Genomic DNA, 23,044 nt, shown 5'->3' with positions numbered 1-23,044 from the left:
AGTACTACTGGTAGTTAATAGGAACGGTGTTATTGCTGAACCATAGGAGAAGTCATGGTTAAGAGACAAAAGCAAAGGTAACTCCAGTATCAGTTCTTGGTATTCCAGTTAAGGACTGATTTTTTTTTCCCCCCCTCAAGAACACGAAGAATAGAATGACCAGTGACAATATCCAAAACCAAAAAGTGGTCATCACTTTTAAGGGAAATTATTTGATCAGTTATAGTGCCCTATTTGATGGACAAGTGCGACCCTATTGAAGTGCTGCTTCTGGGTCTTCTTGGTTTTTGCAGAAATCAACTGCACTAAAGCTAGATGAGTTTAATCTTTCATGAAGGATAAATCTTCGGAAAGATACTGCTATAAGCTTCAAAAGATGAAGGTTGCCATAGCTTTATATAGTGCTCATGACTTTTTGTGTTGGCTATAACCGGTTAAATTACACTATATTATATAAACTATATACTATATGTGTATGTAACCAAAATCCTAAAAGACATATCATGCTTATCCTCCCAAAGAATTGACATTGGAATATTGGTTCAAAATATTTCATGCTGCCATGTAAAGACGTTTAAATATCCATATTCTCCCAGGTCTTCATTCTTTGCTGCCCATTTCTCTATTCTTCCAGCTTACAAGCCAGGCAATAAGTTCAATGAAATAACCCCCAGGGTCCCATTTTCAAGAAAGAGAGTTGTGGAATGGGCAACAAGGCATCCGAATCACAGAACCTCGGGTAAAGGTATGCAGGTTGTGTTGTCTTTTAGCTGTTCATACGGTAGCAGGTATCCCACCTTGTATTTTTTTTTATCACCTTTGCGAGAAATATGGGTGTTTTAGAGCCTCATCAACACTTGGTCGATCTTCCTGAAATGAAAATGCAGTTAATAGAATACAGAATCAAATACTAACAACGCGAAACACAAATAGACAACATATGCATCAAATGTAGGTTTTAGCATTTGACTGTTTGAAGACAGCTTACAGGATTCCATTGTAATAATTCACGTACTAGTCGCAGTGCCCATATGTTTGGGAACCTGCAGAAATCAAAAACTATTTTTAGCAAGTTAGCAATTTGAAACATTGTTGTGTCGCATAGATTGTCCTTTTGAAAAGGGAAAGAGGGCCTCGGGATTCCGGTAGGGAGTGTGTAGGACAGACATGAATACGAACCCTATCTTCAGAGGATCCCTGTTTTTTATTTGACGAGAAAAGAACTCTTCAGAGCATTTCCATGGAGCTGGTGAAACTGAGGCCTGAATGAAGAAACAAGAATTTAAATGAAAACAAATGAATCCCATAGCTCTAAACCCTGAAGCTAATCATTCCTATCTATAAAGATTATCCCAGAAATAAAAACAGGTAGTAATATTTAGTGGCATACCTCAAAAACAATGAAATTGAATAAGCTCTCAAAATAGATGGTGTGAAGATGTGAAGGGTGAATAATACAGTCTAGTAGTTAGACTAAGAATCTAAATCGCAAAAGAAGCAAAATAGGAAAAAGCATTTTGACAGAACATATCACTGACTACCACCAGCTAGGATTTTCTAACTGCAAATGTTGAATAGAAGTGACACTCAGAACAATTCACTCTAATCATCAGACAAATATTGTCTCACAAAACCATTAGGTTCAGAAATGTGGAAAAGCATTTTGCAAATATATGTCAAACTGAATCACAAGATTCCACTAATACTTCCTGTTACATGTGAGATGTTTATTCTTTTACTGGGTTATATAACTTCCAAAACTAGTCGGCTTCAGAAATGTGGAAAAAACATTTTTCACAGGTTAGATGTGAAACTGTAATACATTTCCACCACCTAATGTCTCCTCTCACGTGAGAGATTTCTGTTCTTGCCTAATATTATCAGGTACTACACCATCCAGGGAAAAGTATTTCAATAACAGAAATCCATTTATTGTCGAAACACAATAAAGAAAAAGAATAGAAGAATACAGAATTAGTTAAAACCAATGACACTGAATAAATCAAATCTATATTTGTGTAACTCCATCATAATAGAAACAGCCTGAGCTGACGTAATGACATAGTGATTGCTCAATAAATATGTCCAACAAAACCCCACTTTGCAACAATTCCAATTAAGAATAGTAACTTAAATCAAATTGAAAGTGGCAAAGTACTACTCCCTCCATTTCAATTTGTTTGTTTAGTTTTGATTTGGAAGGGGTTTAAGAAAGAAAGGAAGGCTTTTCAATCTTGTCATCTTAAGTTAAAGATACTTAGAATGTACCAAAATGCCCTGTAATCATGTGGTCTTAAACAAGCCATGTGGAAAATTGGAATTAAAGAGTTGCCAAAAAAGGAAAAAAAATTCTTTTTTCAAAACTGACAAAAAGAAAGTAACACAAACAAATTGAAACGGAGGGAGTACTAGTTATTGTCAAACATAAATCTCTTGTACAAAACTCAGGCAACAGACAGAATGTGGACATATAGGATTTAGAAAGAAGACACCTCACCTGGTTATATTTTGATCTAGTTTGATGAAGTTTTGAGGTAACTCCAGGGCTCAGAATACACATTTCCATGAAAGATCTGAGTCTGTCAAAAGAAACATTGCAGCTATAATTAGCAGAATGTCAACCTGACTGGAATAAAATAGAATACATCAAACACACACTATCTTTTTTATGCTCCCATCATTAGACCAACCACATAAAAAGTGTAAAAGTCATTTATTGAACTATACTAAGAAAAATCCTTTCTTCTCAAATGCAATGAGTAACAAGTAGCACAAATTGATCAGAGCAAATATCCGCTGAAGTATCTTAGAAAGATACTGATAAAAGTGGAAAAAATTTCGAAATTCAATTGCAAAGAGACTCTTGGTGAATTCGCAAAGAAAAAGTCCCAAATTAACTGTGCACTCGGCACAATGCCAATTTGCTTAATTGTTTGAGGTATTTAACTTCCTTTTTATTTTCTAATGAATATTTAGTCATCTGAAATTAAATTTGAAATCTATATTAGTTGTTAATAACTACCAAAAGGACACTACCTATTTCAATTAAGTCTTGGGCCATATGTGATACCCTATCAAATTACAGGCTGCAGGTCCACCACTAAGAGGAGTAAATTAAGATCAGTATTAGAGTCTTAATCATTAGCATAAGAATGTTTATTAGAAGAATTATCACACGTGTTGTGCTTAACACTTATGAAGAGGTGTGTCTTGCAGCAAATCATCAGGTCTTCAATACATCTCTTTTGTTCTCTCACAGTCCCACTCTCTCCTTTTCTCCATATTTCCTATCACTTTAAACACACTTTACTGCAGAAATTTGTGTCATGGCTAAGATATAATTGCATCATCTTTTAATCGTCACAGTTCTGATGTCAACTGTGCAGAACAGAGACATCTTGCCTTCGCTGCTATCCTAAAGGCGAATCTACAATGCCTTTTTGTGCATGATTAACTGAAGACATCGTAACTCTCCTTATTTTATGCTACCAATATCGTAAATCAAATACTGATCAGTTTTCATTGAGCAAAAGAATGGACATAAATGCAACAAATATGGTTAACACGGGAATTGTTTTTAACGAAGTTGAAAAGGTATAAAATAATCATTGATCTAAACTGGACTTACTTATAGGCAAGCTTCTTCAAGCTTTCATTCCAACCCTCCAGGTGCTGATCCAAAAGAGCACGCGTCCTAGAACTTACTTGAAACACGTCTGGCGTACCCAAAACCAGTTCTAAGATCACTACACCAACACTCCACATATCATACCTGTTAAACAAAGACATAATGAGAAGCTCCATGAGACTAGTGCATGTAACATATACAATAAAACAATTATAACAAGGCTGATGTTCTTGTGTTTAATGAATGAAGTTATATTCAGTAAATACCAACCAAAATGACGAACAAAAATCTACTGGCCTTCAGAATGTCATTCAATTCCAACTTACAGATTCTATGCTTAAAAGACATACATGTCAAGTGCAGAAGTTATGTTATAGAACAGTGGAGTGTACACTGACATAATAATAGGGCATATAACCAAAACCAAAATTCACAATCAACAAGAAATTGACATACTTCATGGTGGTGGGAGTCAGCCCTTGGTACCAACTTGCATTCAAAAGAGCTTCAGGTGGAGAATATTCATAAGTTTGTTCATCTCTGTGAAGAAAGAAAAGGAAACAGAACTGAGAAAAATAAAGAGAAATATGTAAGAATAAAAAAAGGTGGTACAAATTCTCAAGATACCACAGAAAAAATGGCTAGGAGCAGCAAAAGAGATTTTATGACCTCTTAACTATACATTCCCCAGCACAAAAAGTAGAGGACGAACATCCCATCATTTAAGCTTATCAAAAAACTTCCCTAATGAAACATGTTCAGCCCAATACTTCCAGAGATTGTAGGAAGGCCTGCGCTTAGCCCATATTAAAGTAAGAAAATGGTAATGCTCAGCTGGTTATCCAGTGTGGATGAAATGGACAACTAGTAACCTAACACTAGCTATAGCGACAGAATTACTAGATTAAGTGATACACTCAAGCAACCATATTACCATTATGAAGAATCATTTTTTTGGGTGGCGTGTCCCGTAATATGGCCATCCTTGTTGCTTTGATATACTAACTTCTTTAGATCAACCCATTTAAAATTACTACGAGTGTGTGCTGGATATGCTCTAAGGTAAGCAGATAACAAGGGTGAGTGGTGTAGCCACTAAATATTGATAGTGTGTGTGGTTGTTAATAAAATATACATGCTAAAGTAACATTCAGCCAGGAAACCAAGAGAGAGAGAGAGAGAGACATAAAGCTGTCACATACCCCTCATCTTATATCAACATAATAGACAAGGTTATAAAGATGACCACACCATAATTCATGGTAGCAAATAAAGAACTCAGTAGTGTTCTCAATTCAGAAGTCAATATTGCATGGTACGCAAACATGACTGAAAATGACATCTGAATTCTATATCAGGCAAATATGTACAATCCTTCTCTTTATCCAAATATTTCATTATACATAAGGGGGGGAGGGAAGGGAAATTTGGTGAGGGTATTACAAGGTGGGGGTGTCGAACCCCACAAACAAGGTGGAAGAACCTAGCCAATTAACTGGGCTACAATGATTTCCAAATAAGTACATTCTTTGAGCCTAGTTAGAAGGCATGTTGTACCATAACATTCTGAAAGGGAGTACTGAAAACAAAAAGAAAAGTACCGCTCGCGAACTAGGATTTACAGGTAAATGCACATCACAAGTTCAAAGTACCTTGATATCATTCACTTTAATGCAAAAAGAGATGAAAAGAAGGATTCAACAAATATAATACCTTGAAGGCCCAATAGACCCATACAAGTGCTTCAATGTGAACTCATCTACTGCGCTACCGAAGTCAATAATACGCCTGAAAATGGATAAGGCCACTAAGAATAGGCTTATAAAGAAAAGAAACAACAACAACAACATACCCAGTGAAATCCCACAAGTGGGGTCTGGAGAGGGTAGGATGTACGCAGACCTTACCACTACCTTATGGAGATAGAGAGGTTGTTTCCGAAAGACCCTCAGCTCAAAAGTCACAGTCCCAAGTAACAGAGAAAAATAATAATATATATATAGCATAAAGGCACAAAAAAAACGAATAATAAGAATAATAACGATAGAAAAATAATGTGATAATTGAAGAAAATAACAAGAACAATAACGATAGCGATGCAAATTTTACAGAACAAGAAGAATAGCAAGAACAATAATGATAGCAAAGTAATGTGATAAAGTGATAATCAAAGGCAGTAACAACACAACTATAAAGGCACACCTAAACCTACGACCACCCTAAACCGGCACACAGCCAGACACCATTTTACCCCTACTAGCCTTCTCCCCTAATCCGTGACCTCCACTCCTTTCTATTTAAGATCATGTCCTCGGTGATATGGAGGAGCACCATATCTTGTCTAATCACCTCTCTCCAATATTTTTTTGGTCTACCCCTCCGCATGACCCCCAAATCCAACCGCTCGCACCTCCTAACTGGGGCGTCGGCACCCCTCCTCTGCACATGCCCAAACCATCTCAATCTCGCTTCTCTTATCTTGTCTGCCACAAATGCCACTCCACCTTCTCTCGAATAACCTCATTCCTGATCTTATCACTCCTACTGTGTCCACACATCCATCTCAGCATCCTCATCTCCGCCACTTATAAAGAAAAGAAAGATTCTATAACAATTACTCATCTAACCAAATCTATAACAATTATTCATCTAACCAAATAGACTATCACTAATAATGTACAAGTCAATCCAATATAGAACAAATATTAAGTGAGTTAATGCCTAAACTTCATTTAGCGTCTGAATATTCGTGCTTCTCCTTTATTCGTAACGACTTAAATGTAAAAAAAAAGAAAAAAAAAACACCTAATCAAGAAAGAAAGTAGATAAACATTCTTTCCAATCCAAGAAAGACACCCAACCCATTTTTTTTTGGTCTTCTCTTCTCTTCTGAGCCCACTCTTTTATCTCTCTTCCCCAATTCCCTCATCTCTATCCTGACCCTTTTTTCTTTTTTATCTTGCCAGACCTCTTCCACCACAACTTAAGGGCAAGTTCTACAAAGTGGTGGTTAAACCGGCTATGTTATATGGGGCGAAGTATTGATCAGTTAAGGTCTCTCACGTTCAAAAGATGAAAATTGCCAAGATGAGAATGTTGAAATGGATGTGTGGGCATACCAGGAGCGACAGGATTAGAAATGAGACTATTCGGGACAAGGTAGGAGTGACCTCGGTGGAAGACAAGATGCGGAAAGTGCGACTGAGATGGTTTGGGCATGTGAAGAGGAGAGACATAGATGCCCCAGTACAGATGTGTGGGAGGTTGGCCATGGATGGTTTCAGAAGAGGTAGGGGTAGGCCGAAGAAATATTGGGGAGAGGTGATTAGACAGGACAAGACGCAGTTACAGCTTACCGAGGACATGACCTTAGATATGAGGGTGTGGAGAACCCATATTAGGATAGAAGGCTAGTACAAAGTCTCGTTATTCTTCCTTATTAGTAGGTGCATGAGCGCACTATAATTTCTTGTGCTCTGATTTCTGTTATTATATACTACTCTCTGTACTTTGATTACTCTATTTTATCTGTGTCGCTTTCGTTATTTGCTTTCACATAACACTTTGAACTTCTTGTACTTTTTAGCAGTATCTAACCTCTTTTTATGCTTCAATTGAGCCGAGGGTCTCTCGAAAACAGCCGTCCTACCTTGGTAGGAGTAAGGTCTGCGTACACTTTACCCTCCCCATACCCCATGTTGTGGGATTTCACTGGGTTGTTATTGTTGTTGTTATTGTATCTTGCCAGACCTCTTATTCTGAGGAAACAAGGTACTTGATACACAATATGATTAGCTTACACTGAAGCAAAAGAAATTCTTGAAACAAGGAAAATATCTATATAAGTGGAACTAGGAAATTCCTGAAAGAAGGAATACCATAGCATTACAAGATACTTGTTTTAGAGGAAACAAGAGTCTCCTCTATAAGTGGTTATAGAAATGGATGATAATGGTGATGCTATATGATATAGTTATAATCTCAAGTATGGAAGGGATGCTTCTGGAACCCTAAGCGGTAAGCATGCTAAGAACTATTTTGGAGTGGCCATGTAGACACAGATAACAGGTTTATGGGGAGAGTTTAAGAATAATATTAAATTAAAGGTGGGCAATGGAAGGAAAATTAAACTATGGACTGTTAGATGGTCTATAGGACTGTTAAAGGATCACTTTCCAGTCTCCTCTTTTTTTTTAAAAAAAAAACTGTAACTAGCTTGTATAAATAACCAAAATAGTACATGGATTGTACTGAAACCATATTTGCAATTGAGTCTAAGGAATTAGATTCCTTCTATCCTAAATGGTATCTATAACATCAACTATATCAACAGAATTCTCTTGAATCAGTCTGTTTACACCCAAAAAAAAAAGAAGAAGCAGAAGGTAGTTCCATTTGATCTTGTGCGCTGAGTTACTCAAATCTTCAAAACATTTGGAATTCCTTTTTCCAGATTGTCCACCAAATGCTTGCATGGACAGTTCTCCATCTACTCTTGTCTTCTGCCCGAACTCCTGCTTCCTTCCAAATATGTAAAACTTCAGTAATCTTTTCAGACTTTATCCAAGAAATGCCTCTAAGACTAATGAAAAGTCTCCAAAGCTGAACTGTAATTTTGCAGTGTAGAAATAGATGATTAACTGTCACTTCTTCTCTCCACAAAGAAAACATCTTGAGCAGAGAGTTATCTTTCTTCTTGCCAGATTATCCTGAGTAAGGAAAGCCTCTTTTGCTAATAACCAAACAAAGCAGGCTACCTTCTGTGGGATTTTGGTCTTCCAAATGTATTTACAATACCAGTCTACAATTTGAAAGTTTGCCCGGCTCATCATTTTATAAGCATCCCTCACTTCAATAAGTCAGAGCTGTGTCCGTTCCATCTGAACAATCAGTCCCCTCCTGAAGACAACTTAAGGATTAATATGTCTTGTAAAATTTTGTCACCCTATGTATCTCCCAGTCATTCAGCATTCTTGTGAAAGTGATATCCCATTCATGATATGTCCTTGTTTCTACCATGGTCTTATATTGATGCACCACTAAATTCACCAAGTTGAAACTGTCTTGGGAATCTCTCTTGAAAACTACCATTCCCTAGCTAGTTGTCTTTCCAAAAAAGAGCTTTGTTTTCCATCATTCACTTTGATGAATGAATTGTCCTTCAAAAATGGCCAGTGAGCCCTGATGGATCTCCATACACTGACCCCATATGGAGTGATAACCACCTTAGTCATCCACTAGTCTTCCTCCCCATATTTTATCTTGATGTCTCTGTCCCACAAAAGTTGACTTTATGGATGAACCTCCACAACCATTTCATCTTCAGAGGCTTGTTTTGTAATTTCAAGTTTCTGATACCTAGGGCCACCTTGCTTTTTACCTATAATTACTTCTTTCTACTTGGTCAAGTGAAAGCTTCTCTTTTCCTTGTTGCCTTGACATAAGGACCTTCTGATGCTATCCAATTTCCAGTCATTTATAGCATGGTGATGATAATATTGGTTTATGGAAAACGGATGGGAATTTCAGCTCCGGAGAGACTTTAATGATTGGGAATTGGGTGAAGCTAGTGCTTTTTTGCAGAAAATGCAGACAAGTATTGAAGAAAACAAGGAAGACACGGGTTTGGCTTGCAAATAATATGGGAAGATATATGGTGAATCCCGGCTATTAATGGTAACAAGATGAGTATCTTGATTCAGAGACATTCTGGCCCTAGAATTTGTTGTGGAAATTAAGGCCCCGGAAAAAGGTTGCATGTTTGGGGTGGGTTGCAGCTTATCATGCTTGCTTGACCCAGGATAATTTGCAGAAAAGGGGATTCAGTTTATGTAATAGATGCTTCTTGTGTATATTTTCTGCTGAATCTCTTAATCGTCTGCTGAAATATTTCAATCAAACCTGGCAGATCTGGTCTATAATTTAAATATATTTGGTGTTCTGGGTGATGCCACAAAGCTTCGAGGAATTATTGAACTGTTGGCAAGGACAAAGTGTAAAGAGAAAACTGAAGAACAATTGGAAGTTAATCCTGTGTATCAACTGGAAAGTATGGCAGGAGAGATAAAAGATGTTTTGGAGGAAAAAAGGAGATGAACGAATTTGTAAAATTTAAATGTTTCCAGAACCTGTTCTGTTGGCTTAGAAGAGAAATTGTATTTAGCATTTCTGATTTCATGGATCTGTTAGACGCTGTTCTTGTGTAGGTCCTGATCAAGTACGGAGTATTTGTAATCTGTACAGTACCTTCTTGGTACTGATTTCCTTAATAAAATTTCTTCACTTTACTTTATGAGCAACTATAAGAAGGTATTTGTTATGCACAATAATCAACTTTCACCAAGATTCAAATTTTTTGAAAGGAGGTGTTAGAAGTGAATTGTTCCTCTGCTATAATGTTAAGAGTCCAATTTTATAACAGTTAAATTCTCAAGTTAAATATTGTCAGACATAAGTAAATATCATATGTGTATTGTGTTGAGACCTATAAATAGTCTTGTATTCAGCGGATCATCAAGTCATCAATAAATATCTTCTCTTACTTATTTTTTACACAGGAGGAAATACTTAATCACTAAATTAAGAAATTCATACGAGGAAATAAGACCACATTGTCTTCACAGAGATTAGTTTCATGAAATCCCGGGAAAATAGGAGTACATTTTCCGCATATTACTTTCCGACACTTGATGAAATATCAAGAGATGGAAATCCAAAGGACTCAAATAAAACAGCTATGATGCGACGAAGTTTAAACCAAAACATGAGTACACATATTTGATCACTCGAGAATCCACACTAAACATCCACAGCATTTAGCAGTTGTCTATAATGTAGAAAACAACTCAACACAAAAGATGTGGAAATAATAGAAACAATATTTAGCAGTTATCTAGAAAGTAGAAGACAACTCAACAAAAAAGATGTGGAAGTGAAATATAAGGGACGTACATTTTAGTTATATAATTTTCATCTTCATTTGGATACCCTTTCAAGCACCTCCCAGAATCTTGATCCTCAAAGCAAACGACCATATTCTCTAGCATATAGAATTACAAAGAATACTAGTTTAAGAATTCCATTCTATCTGTAAAAGTCTCAATATATTATACGAAACTTAAGGTGGAAAGTCTAAGTCCTTTAAAACAATGAAAAATATGACAACAGTACTTCACAAGCGTAAGGATAGTGGATCCTTTAAATAGACCTTAGAAAGCTCATGAGCACAGTTTCATCAAACAAGATGAAAGAAAGAAAGAACTCAGCAACCGCATATTTACAAAAAATTCACAGACGTTTAATTTAGCATCAGAGAGAAATTAGAAAAGTTAAGACATGACATAGCAGCTGACAAATAAAAATTATAATCAACTACTCCAGAGAAAACCCATATCAGATTCCCTTGTGATGACATGGCTTCTAAACATCATGCACCCTCGAATTTCTAAGTAATATTTATTGCTTGATCCTTCTGAAAAGATCTGGAATTCATCTAAGCGGACTTACTCTCGCAAGGGTGCGGGAAATGATGCCCAGATCTTTGAGATTCGAAACAAAATCCATGCCACTAAGCAAAGTGATTTTATTAAGATAGACCTAGTCAACTAGTTAGCCCTTTTAACTAGGCGTTGATTTCTATTTGAATTTTGAATAGATAGTATTTTCTAGACTTTAGGAGTTTGGTATTTCCGGCTGATCTTTTTACTTATTTTTAGGTTTAGAAGTTAGTATTTCTATTATAAATTGTATTTTTAGACTACAGTGAAAATACATCGATCTTTCAACTTCAGTTCATAAGCTTTGTTTCTTGTTTTTCATTTCTTTAGTATTTTTATTCTTTTCCTGTCATTTCTTCCACTTTAAAACCAACAATTCGTATCTAGAGCCATTTTTCTTGAGGGACCCATGAGTGAAGAGATGAATTCTGAACATAGTTTTTCACGAATGGCTCCACCTGTTTTTTATGGTGAAAGTTATCAATAATGGGCTGTGAGAATGGAAACTTACTTGGAGGATCTTGATCAATGAGAAGCTGTGGAAGAGGATTATGAAATTTAATCCGCTAACAAATAATCTCATCGTAGCTCAAATGAAAGTCACAAGGAAAAGAAAACCACGAAGTCTAAGGCGAAGGCAACTCTGTTTGCTGCTGTTAAATAACTATTTTCACAAGAATTATGTCTCACATCACCAAAAGAAATTTGAAATTATCTGAAGAAAGAATATGCTGGAGATGAAGAATTCGAGAATGCAACAACAACAACATACCCAATAAATCCCACAAGTGGGGTCCGGGAATGATAGGATGTACGCAGACCTTACCACTACCTCATTGTGATAGAGAGGCTGTTTCTGAAAGACCCTCGGCTCAAAATTATCATCCCCAAATAAGAGAGAAACAATATATATAGCATATGGCTAAAACGAAATGTGATGCAAATTTTACAAGACAAGAACAATAACAATAGCAAAATAATGTGGTAATCTATGGCAATAACATCACAACTAAAAAAGATACGCCTAGACCTAAAACCAACCCTAAACCGTCACAAGGCAAGACAACATTCTACCTCTACCTAGTCTTCTACCCTAATTCGCGACCTCCACTCCTTTCTATCTAAGGTCATGTCCTCGGTGATATGGAGTTGTGCCATATCCTGTCTAATTACCTCTCCCCAATACTTTTTCGGTCTACCCCTACCCCTCCGCATAACCCCCAAATCCAATCAATCGCACCTCCTAACTAGGGCATCGACCCCCCTCCTCTGCACATGCCCAAACTATCTACATCTCGCTTCTCTCATTTTGTCTGCCACAGAGGCCACTCCCACCTTCTTCTGAATAACCTCATTCATAATCTTATCATTCCTAGTATGTCCACATATCCATCCCAGCATCCTCATCTCCTCAACATGCACTTCTGAACATGAGAATTCTTGCTCGGTTTAAAGGAGCTCTCCTTTCAACATTCCTAAAGAAATTGAAGTAATGGAGTAATCTATGTTTCAGGAAAATAAAATGGGTAGAGTTTAAATTCAAGATGCAAACGAAGCAAGAAGACATGCTAAAAAGATTTAGTAGTCAAGGGTTGCATTCAGGACGAGAAATGAATTTAGTTCACTAAAAGCCCAAAGACGAATCTGCAAATTTATTCACAAGGCCACTTTCAGTTATCAAGTGTGGAGATCCCAAGATAGAAGACCAAAATTTTGCAATTCCTAAAGCAAGGAGTGTTGAATATTTGCTTTAGAATTGCAAGTTCTTACTGCAATAATTTTATCAAGATAGACCTAGTCAACTGTTAGCTCTTTTAATTAGGAGTTGATTTCCATTTGAATTTTTAATAAATAGTATTTTCTAGACTCTAGGACTTTGGTATTTTCAGCTGATCTTTCTGCTTATTTTTAGATTTAGAAATTAGTATTTCTATTATAAATTGTATTCTTAGATGCAGTGAAAATACATTGATCTTTCAACTTCAGTTCATAAGCTTTCTTTCTTGTTTTTCATCCTTTAGTATTTTTATTCTTTTCCTGCAATTTCTTCTCTTTTAAAACCAACAATCTCAGTGGATTCAAGACAGTCCCAAAAAAACAGCTTAGATAACACATAACTACCACAGAGACAAAGCAACAATATTTTTCCATTATCTGATAGAAACTAGTACAAAAAATTACGTACAAATAATGAAAAACTCTCACCAGGTTTTATATCTCTATGGGTGATATTGCGATCATGACAAGACTTAAGTGCCATCAACTGCATAGAACAGAAATATAGAAATGAACAGCCTCGTGAGGAAAATGGAAGATTGTTAATAAGGATGGAATACGATACTTGGAGGAGCCCTTCATAAAAGAAAACAGTGCAAGCAAAGTTAATAGGTAAAACATGATAATCTAGTTATTAGTAGCTACTTTCAATAAAATATCAAGTTTTCACACAAGAACCCCAACATTCATTACTACATGACCTAATTCCAGATGATTAAACCTGCAGCAATAATAGTGGAAACAAGAACATTTTGGGGCTTTAGGTATGACCATGTAGCAACCCTCAGAGAAATGTTTTTGCAAGCATGTGGAACTATTTGCAGCCACCTCAACATGGGAAAGCATGCTCCTCAACATCATCCATGTGAACTAGAAAAAAAATTAACAATCTAATCTAGAATAATAGCACCATAACTGCGTATACTATAGACTAGAAAATGTCAAATGGAAGACATGATTTGCAACTAAGCCAAAGGATGAAAAAGCTACAAGAGATTGTGAATCACAATCCAATGGTCAAGGAACAACATCTCAACAATTATTTATTGCAGAGAAACAAAACAATTTTAAAAGAGGGATATAACATATCATGAAAATACCAATTGCCAAATCAGATTACGCATTTCCTCTCGCCCTGCTTCTGTTCTCTTCAACCATTTCCACCATTTTGATGGATGTAATATCTGAATATTCTTTATATTTTCGTTTCCTCCTTCTGAATTATTTATCACTTCTTCGGCTGTATAGAGAAGCTTTGACAAGGATATCCCTTCATGGCGAAACACAAGCCATATCTCATTGGATCGAGACTCGAAAGACTCCACATATCTGGCAATGTGATTAAGACCATCCTCAAAGGCAGTTCTCACCATATCCTCCTTTTTACCATACACTTTGTCGAACCTCAAGGTGCTCTGCCTTCCTAGATCTGCTGATTCATTTATTTCCACAGGATCATGCAAATCAGGTCTTATATTTAGCAAGAGGGAATTTGATTCTTTAGCTTGTAGTGAACCTCCAAGAACAGTATAAGCATTCAAGAAGAGTTCACCAAAATATTTCTCCCGTAGCCCACTTAAATAGACAGAGGTGCCTTTCTCTACCTGTTTGCAGTTGCTAGTTTAATAAACAGAAAGACTTTGATAACCAAAAAGCAAAACTGAATACCAGTCTCATACTAATCCAACAAGATGTCTAAGAGAATACAATTAAAAATCTAGGTCTACCAGTAAACAAAACAATAGCAAAATAACCAAAAAATAAAGATGTTCAGCTAGCCTAAAAAGGCAAGAAAACAACTAAAAACAAAGGTGCAAGAAAGACAGAAGAAAGGTAACCTAAAGGTTTGATAAAAGAGATCACCGCATACTATAGACTCAACCACGATTCTACGGAAGAATTAGAGAAATTCTGAAACAGATGCATAAGATAGCAATAGTTTTTCAGAAGAATCCAAACCAATGCCAAGAAAGTACTGAGACCAGATAACTGAAAGAACAAACTCTGATTCACACAAGTAGACCATACATGTCGAAGAAAACTGTTCTTTTCCTTGTTTAATTTCTTCCCCGCTAAGCTACATTGCTCGGACTCTTCATAAATGTCAATGGGTGCGTGTCGGATTCTCCAAAATTAGTGTATTTTTGGTGAATCTGATATGGGTGCGGCATTGAAAGTGAAGAGTCCGCACAACTTAGCCGCTAAGACCCCTTTAAACCTTGATTGTATTGCCATTGTTTTGCTTCAAGTTACATTGGTAATTTCTCGAAAATTGACAACATACGTCTTTCAGTAATTATTATGGAATATGGACTATACATAGACACACCTTCATATAATATACATGGCATAATCATTGGTAGAGATATTTATGAATTTTTTAAATTTAATTTATTAGATAGATTTACTTGTACACCTAAAAATATCTATTACTCTTGGAATAATACATATTTAGATTTCTCCACTGTCTCTGTGTTTTACATGGTATCAGAGCTAGTGGCACGAGTTCTGACTATTGGTTTCAAAATTAGTCGTCGCCTTGTATTTGGTTCTTAAGACTTCGAAAATAATTAATACCTAGGTAGAAGCATCTCCCTATCATCTATCATTACCCATAATTTGGTGGCCGAAGGAAATGCACAGCCTCTCGTGCCGACGAAGCTGCAACAGTCAATCCAGTTTGAGCCACGCGTGGAGGTGCATTAGTGAGCCAATCTTAAAACAGAATCTGCTGACACTCCTGTACTTTTAATCAGGTTGTTGATTCCCATCACACTTTGTTTCCTCCATGTTGATTTGCTCCTGCGCATTAAGGCTTGGTCTCTTTGAAACAGCAAGCCTAGCATCTGCTCCTTGTTCACCAATAGTTTCTCCAGATTGAAAAGCTATGTTATGCTACTAAAATCCAAACATAATTGGGTATTTCTTGGTTGTCCTTAGCACTGGAATTTACTGGTATTTCTTGAAATTTGTGTACTTTGTGGGTTTCCTTTGGTACAAGTGAATTCTATAATTTTGTTATATATCCTGATGGAGATAACTTGACATACTATTGGGGTAGAATTTTGTTGATCTCCTTTTGAATTTATTGTAAGCTTTGATAGTTGAAAAGGAAAAAACGGCAGCTAATGTTGCTACAGTTACTAGTCCAACAATTCTAGTTCCGCGGAAGAATTCGCTAAATTTTCTCCATATTATTGAAGGGTTCCCCTTTAGTTATTGCCTTTCCTGAGCCAGATAAAATATGTCTTATCACCTCTTCAAATAAATGGGTGATTGCTTTAGGTGCCACAAATCAATGAAAGATAATCCTAATATTCTGTTCTAGCTTCTGATCATGCAAAGAACCCTCTCCTATCTGTAGCTGATGGATCAACTTGTGATAGTGTTGCATTTGGGATAAATCATTACTCTGTCATCTGTATTAAGTCTACCAAAGTTGGCCTTTAATTTCATTTTATGTTAGTTAACTTACTAGACACCTTAATTGTTATATTTCGTTCCTTCCCAATCATTGCCTATTTCATGATCTTACAACGAATCAAGTTATTAGTAAAGGACATGTATCTAATGTTCTCTACATCCTTGATGAATAGGAGTCTCAGATCGCCTGCTTCGGTGTCGTGTCTCTATTTGAAGTACATTATCAATTGCGACATCATTCACTACGTCCATTGAAGAAGCTATGTCCTTAATTTCAGAATATTTCTTCACAATCATTGTGAGTCATATCAATATGCAAAACATCACCGCATTTTGTTAGGTCCAAGGGTTAATAAACGTGTTGAGTCAGCTTTTGAGTTAGTTCATTCTAATATTTGGGGACCATGTCCTATTATATCCAAAACTAGGCAGAAATATTTTTCACTTTTGTAGATGATTTTTCTCGAATGACTCGGATTTACTTTATGAAGAGCCGATCCGAAGTGTTTACTCACTCTTCCGCCATTTGTGTTGAAGCAGAAAATTCAATTCAATGCCTTGGTGCGCATTTTGAGGAGTGATAACGCTAAAGAATACATGTCAAAATTAGTGCTACATGATACAACACGATAATCTTCATCAGTCTTCATGTGTTGATACACCCTCTCAAAATGGAGATGCTGAAAGTTAAAATAGCCAACTGATTGAGACAACTCAGACACTTGCGTTCCAAATAAAGATTCCTAAGCAATTTTGCGCTGATGTGGTCTCTACTCCTTGTTTTTGATTAATCGCATGCCATCGATTGTGTTTGTTGGTAATTTGCCTCACAATGCTCTTTTTCCAAACAAGTTACTGTCTTTGGTGGAACATAAGGTATTTTGAAGCACATGTTATGTTATGTTCGGGATGTTCGACCATCTGTTACTAAATTGGGCCACAAGGCATTAAAGAGTGTTTTTTGGCTATTCTTGCCTTCAAAAAAAATATCGATGTTATTCTACTAAACTTGGCAAATATCTGGTGTCAACTAATGTGGTATTTTTAGAGATAACACCATTCTTCTAAGCACCTACTATTTCTATACAAGTGAGGGGAGAAAGATGAGTAGTAAGTCTATCAGGTTACTCGTCACTCGTCATTTGACTGAACAACCAAATGATGTTGTTCTTCCATCTCCTAGTTCTTCTATTGAGCACTAATCAACTAGTGTGCCTTCCGCTCCTACTCCATCCTCACCAGCAAGACTGTCAATTGTTCAAGTTTATTCGAGGAGGCGAGAGACCGAAGATACATGTCATGCATCAATTCCTTCATCACCAGAATCTCTACTTGATCCTCCAGAAAATCTTGACCTTCTTATTATGTCTTAGAGCCTTGATGACGACATTGAAGAGCACATTTAGCAAGGCGAAGTGCTCAACGTGTTTTGAGCCTCGCTTTAGGGCTTAAGCGCGCTTTAAGTGAGCCTTCGATGACACTGGAATTTACCTAAAAGAAAGAAAGCAAGCAGTAGGATGCATGCAGGTCTTTGTAGTCAAAGTTAATCCCAACGGCTCTGTCGCAAGACTTAAGGCTAGATTTGAGGCTAAAGGCTATGCTTGGACTTACGGGGTGATTATTTTGACAGCTTCTATTCGATACCAAACTCACCTTTGTCCTCTTGTTTATTTCCTTGGTTGCTTCTCAGTGTTTGCCTTTACATCAGTTAGCTATCAAAAATGTTTTCCTTCATAGTGATCTCAATGAAGAGGTGTTTATGGAGAAACCACCTGGGTTCGTTGCATGGAGGAGGCGGGGGTATGAGAAAGTGTCATATGATAAAATCTCTATATGGTCTAAAACAGAGTCCTCGTGCCTTGGTTTAGAAAATTTAGCAATGTAGTTCAAGAATTTGGATTGAAAAGGAGTAAGTGTGATCACTCAGTCTTCTATAGATGGTGAGTGATTAGTGTTACTCTTCTAGTTGTTTACATTGATGATATTGTTATTACGGGAGATGATTGTGCAGGGATTTCTTCTATCAAGAAGTTTTTACACGTCAAGTTTCATGCCAAAGACTTGGGGCAACTGAAATATTCCTTGAGCATATAAGTTGCAAGAAGCAAGAAAGAGATTTTCTTGTCCCAGAGGGAGTATGTACCTGACCTACTTGCTGAAACTAAAAATTTGGGGGCAAAGTCATGTGGCACACCATGTACATCTTACTAAGGATGATAGTAACCATTCTAGTGATTCAGAAATATATAGAAGGTTAGTTAGAAAACTGAATTATCTCAAATGACCCGTCCAGATATTGCCTACGCAGTCAATATTGTCAGTCAATTCATGACAGCAATCTAGAACAAAACTTGTGCTATTTGAAAGGAGCTCCTGGCCTTAGCATTGTATAGAGATCACAAATATACTCATATTGAGTGTTTTGCAGATGTTGATTGAGCTGGATCAAGAGATGATGGAAGATCAACTATTGGCTAGTTCATCTTTGTTGGTGGAAATTTGGTATTTTGAAGGAGTAAGAAACAAAATATTTTTATCTCAATCTAGTGCAAAATCAGAGTATAGAGCTATGGTTCAATCCACATGTGAAATACAATGGATACATCACCTTTTAGCTGAGGTTTGTTTGAAGCCTTTGTCTCCTGCAAAACTTTGGTGTAATAATCAAGCTGCTCTACACATCGCCTCAAATTCAATGTAACATGAACGAACAAAACATATTGAGGTCGATTGTCACTTGGTCCGTGAGAAGATTCAAGAGAATAAGATTTATATTGGCTATGTGAAAACAAGAGAGCAATTGGGTGATGTATTCACGAAGGTCTTAAATGGAACTCAAGCGAAATATCTTTGTAACAAGTTGTGCATGATTAATATCTACACTCCAACTTGAGGGGGAATGATACAGAATTTACATAGACACATCTTCATATAGTATACATAGCACAAACATAGGTAGATATATTTCGGGATTTTCTGATTTTATTTCTTTAGATAGATTTACTTGTAAACCTACAAATAACTCTTACTATTGGAATAGTATATATTGTAATTGCTCCATTGTCACTGTATTTACAGTGATGAACAGTATATTCTTTTTTGTGTGTGGTAAAAGAAATACTTTCTTCCGCTGTGCAGAAACCTGCAACTTTCCTGAGGAAAGAGCTATAGAAGTGCAAAAGTAGACCACTGAGCATGGTCTAGCCATACATGAACTTATATCATCAAAGCAACTTCATCAACTGTTCTCTAAGCCAATTATTCCAAAACCACATTTTTCAAAAAAACAAACAAACACTCAAACTAAATTAAACTAGTTCTTCAATCCAAGCACTACCTTAGTGATATAGCCCCAACAAGCGGCTATTAGTCATTCAAAATCTCAATACACCACTTAAGTTCTATCCACTGAATCAACAACAATCATGGTGAGCACCGATCTTAGAAACTAAGAGCAAATCTACCCCGGGAATGTGGAGCAGGAAAACAAGCAAACAGGTTACAATCCCCCTGCAGACATTGTACCATGCTCAGGTATACAACTTGAAATTACAAAACAGAATGAAGATTGCTGGAGACTAACAACATCAACTAAGTTGAAGATTTTGGTCTTGACTTCATATGGATTAATTTTCCCACAAAGATTATCAATGCTTGAGTCATCCATAGAGCATTACTGCTTGAGAAAAGCGGGAAAGGAGCTGGTGAAGGTCATTTACCTAGAGCGTCAAAGGTGGGAAGGGGAATATGACTGAAAAGGAAATTCAAATACAAATTTTGTTGTACCTAATCGACATGAAAACCACTGTTCATCAACCTTCATGAGGTAAGGGATCAAAGATTAACCAGCATGATAAAGCAAATCCAAATTTAAGAAAACATTCTGAAGATCCAATTCCAGGATAGCAAAATTACCATGATACGCTTCAAAATGAACATGCTACCTTCAGAAGGTCCATCATCACAGACATTAGCAGATGATGGATTCTTCCTTGTTTCATTATTGGCCCCCTCATCCGCAGTATTGGCTGAAAAATTTCTACCTTTGGGAGACTTAATGACATGAGAACAATTCCAATAAAAAGCTAGCCAAACTTCACCATAAGATCCACGATCATATTTCTTCTTTAAGATGTACCTTGTAATATAAAGTTAATTCGACACAAAAAGAAAGATACAGATCAATTACTTATCATAAGGAAAACAAAAGATACAGATAATTTTGAACTTGCACACAAGATTTGGAACAAATAATAGGATGAAGACATGCACTGATCAACAATCCTTAATGATCAAGCATAAAGACTAAAGCAGATGAAAAAGAAGCCATATGTCGGAGAGGTGGAAACATAAGTATAATAATATAGAACTAATGACAACTGTTTTAGAAAGTGACAGAGTAAAAACGTTTCCAATCAATCCAAATCAATTCTGTGTCTAATCACGCATAATATGATTTGATGGTGATATGTGAGCAAATTGCTGATAAAGCAAAACAATAGTAGAATCCATTCAGATAGAATATGCTAGTCAGTCCAGGGTCCACTTTGCGTCATAAGGTGAAATGACATAGTATATCCTTGTTGGCAATGCAATTCATACAGAGACTAATATATGCTGCAGATCATTTACAAGGCTTACTACATGGTGAATGCAACAGTTACGAACCAAACGATTCGTCAGAAAGTACCTAGAATCTGCTCTGGCATGATCATTTGTACTGCTATCGTTGAATGGAATAGATTCAAGCAACCCAAGAAACCTAGCAAAGCCTTCAGGATTAATGCACTGATCGTTATTATCACTAAAGTTCATCCCAAAGTGCACGCACATGTTCTGATCATTATATAGATCCAAAGCTCCACCTACATTAAACAAGGCAAGTGGAAATTAGTTCTTGTGTTGCATAGCAGCTTCGCTGATAATGGACTTCAAACGGGATCTAGCCATTTCAGAAAAGTCGTCAACAAAATTGCAGCAGTGGGGCTAAATAATGAAACAAATATCAAAAGAATAAGCAGATAATTAGTACAGATTACATAGAATGAACAATCACATCATCAAAGCACACAAGTTTCACTGCTTACCAGAACTCTGACCAATGGTATCAGGTAAAGCATGGAGAAGCTCATGTTCATATTCATCGATGTCCTTCTGAACCCAGAAGGTATACTCATCGTTAACATCAAGGTTCTCAGATAGATAGAAACGTCCTAAATTGCCATGCTTTCCTTCAACCTGAGACAAGTGGAAGAATTCTTGTAACCATTAGCATTCCTGTAGGTGAGCGCAGAAATGCTTGCACTTGACTCCGCGTAACAATTCCATAAATTACATCAACTTCTCAACATATATTGATGCCCACAGTTAATGCAGATATCAATTTAAATATAGTGTTGATACAGTCAAATAGACTGAATGCAGATAGCAGGGACTGTAGAAGTAATCATTCATTCACATTGTAGGTAAAGAAACTAAGGACTAATTACTTATCCCAAGTAATGAGTTAAAAAACGGTTGATGTTCAAATGAACAGACAAAAATATCATTCTTCATTTTGAAAGAACGTCATAACTCAAGATAGAGAGAAAAACACAACAGGAACTTCTTGTAATGACAATGATAAAGGATGTTTTTATGAGAGTTGTGGTCTTTTTGGATAAGACAAAGCAATCAAGATCTTTGGAAATCTAGTTTTTTCATTAGAGGAATTGGTTTGGAACATAATACTTTTCTCATCTTGTCTTGGACTTTACATTCTTTCCATTTAACTATAATATCCATGTATCATTGAAAAACACTAGGTGTCCTCTTTTCATTTGCCTCAACATTGATGGGCAAAGTTATCGGTACCTGCGCTGAGGAGGTAGCAGGTGCCCAATGGAATAGTCAAGGTGCGTATAAGTTGGCCGAACACTAACCTACATATTTTTAAAAATCCCTGTCTCATTTCTGACACTACTAAATCCTCTGGTTGATTGTTTTGTATCTTTGAAGAGACATGCAAAGCACTCTCCACCAGACAACCTTTGATCTGTAGCCTGTAGGAGAAGTCAACAAGGATAGATTTTGAGAGTTCACTTAATTAGAAGGTTGTTACCTATTGTATTGTATCGTATTGTTACTTTAAATATAATATTAATTTTGATGCTACTTATATTTTATTGTATCATTTTGTTAATATAAGTTGTAATGTAACAATGAAACGTGACATTTTATGTAACAACCGATTTAGTGTGATTGGGTCGTTACCTTAAATTTTTCACATTGTGCCCTTATTATCTAATAATTTTATTTTACCCTACCTTTTTTTAAAAATAATTCTACCTGTGCCCTATTTTTTCTTTGTAATATTGTACTTTATTCTTCAGATTATATGTATGTGGAAATATAAAATGACAAAAAACAATACAGTCTATGATCCAAACATTGTATTCATCAAAATATGACAATACAATACGATACATTATGCAATGATACGTAACAACCATCCAAATAAGCTGTAGGTGTCAGCCTCCTGAACAATATGACCATAGAGAGTTAGTTATACAAGGTGTTGATAGCACACAAAAGCTATCCAAGTGAACCATAATCACTAAGAGAGCAGATCATTTCTTCCTGAGCCCTTCAAAGCACTCCTCAGCCCCAATTAGAACATAATACGTTCAAGATTCATCCCCGATTAGAACGTAGTTCTTTCAAGATTCATATGGCCGACCCA

At 36.4% G+C, this 23,044-nt stretch overlaps 1 protein-coding gene across 2 annotated transcripts in view; it reads right to left on the bottom strand.

Annotated features, from left to right (window-relative positions):
• Positions 1–368: 368 nt before the first annotated feature.
• LOC129882795 (uncharacterized) overlaps positions 369–23,044 on the bottom strand; it is a 41,912-nt gene continuing 19,236 nt past the window's right edge. The window contains exons 8-20 of one of the 2 annotated variants that reach the window (XM_055957245.1): positions 21,411–21,561; positions 21,014–21,188; positions 20,239–20,461; positions 14,001–14,504; positions 13,330–13,387; positions 10,580–10,667; positions 5,342–5,416; positions 4,085–4,168; positions 3,629–3,772; positions 2,498–2,579; positions 1,180–1,262; positions 989–1,043; positions 369–870 (exon numbers count right to left, since the gene is read on the bottom strand). In XM_055957245.1, the coding sequence (XP_055813220.1) occupies positions 814–870; positions 989–1,043; positions 1,180–1,262; positions 2,498–2,579; positions 3,629–3,772; positions 4,085–4,168; positions 5,342–5,416; positions 10,580–10,667; positions 13,330–13,387; positions 14,001–14,504; positions 20,239–20,461; positions 21,014–21,188; positions 21,411–21,561 (1,779 nt within the window). In that variant the 3' untranslated portion in view covers positions 369–813. Of the gene's footprint in view, positions 871–988; positions 1,044–1,179; positions 1,263–2,497; positions 2,580–3,628; positions 3,773–4,079; positions 4,169–5,341; positions 5,417–10,579; positions 10,668–13,329; positions 13,388–14,000; positions 14,505–20,238; positions 20,462–21,013; positions 21,189–21,410; positions 21,562–23,044 lie in introns of those variants that run through there. The other variant, XM_055957247.1, reaches the window with a different exon arrangement.

Source organism: Solanum dulcamara, chromosome 3, assembly GCF_947179165.1.
Source record: "Solanum dulcamara chromosome 3, daSolDulc1.2, whole genome shotgun sequence".
Classification (NCBI taxonomy): Eukaryota; Viridiplantae; Streptophyta; class Magnoliopsida; order Solanales; family Solanaceae; genus Solanum; species Solanum dulcamara.
The sequence above is the reverse complement of the archived record's forward strand: the minus strand, read 5'-3'. Positions and strand labels throughout refer to the sequence as shown.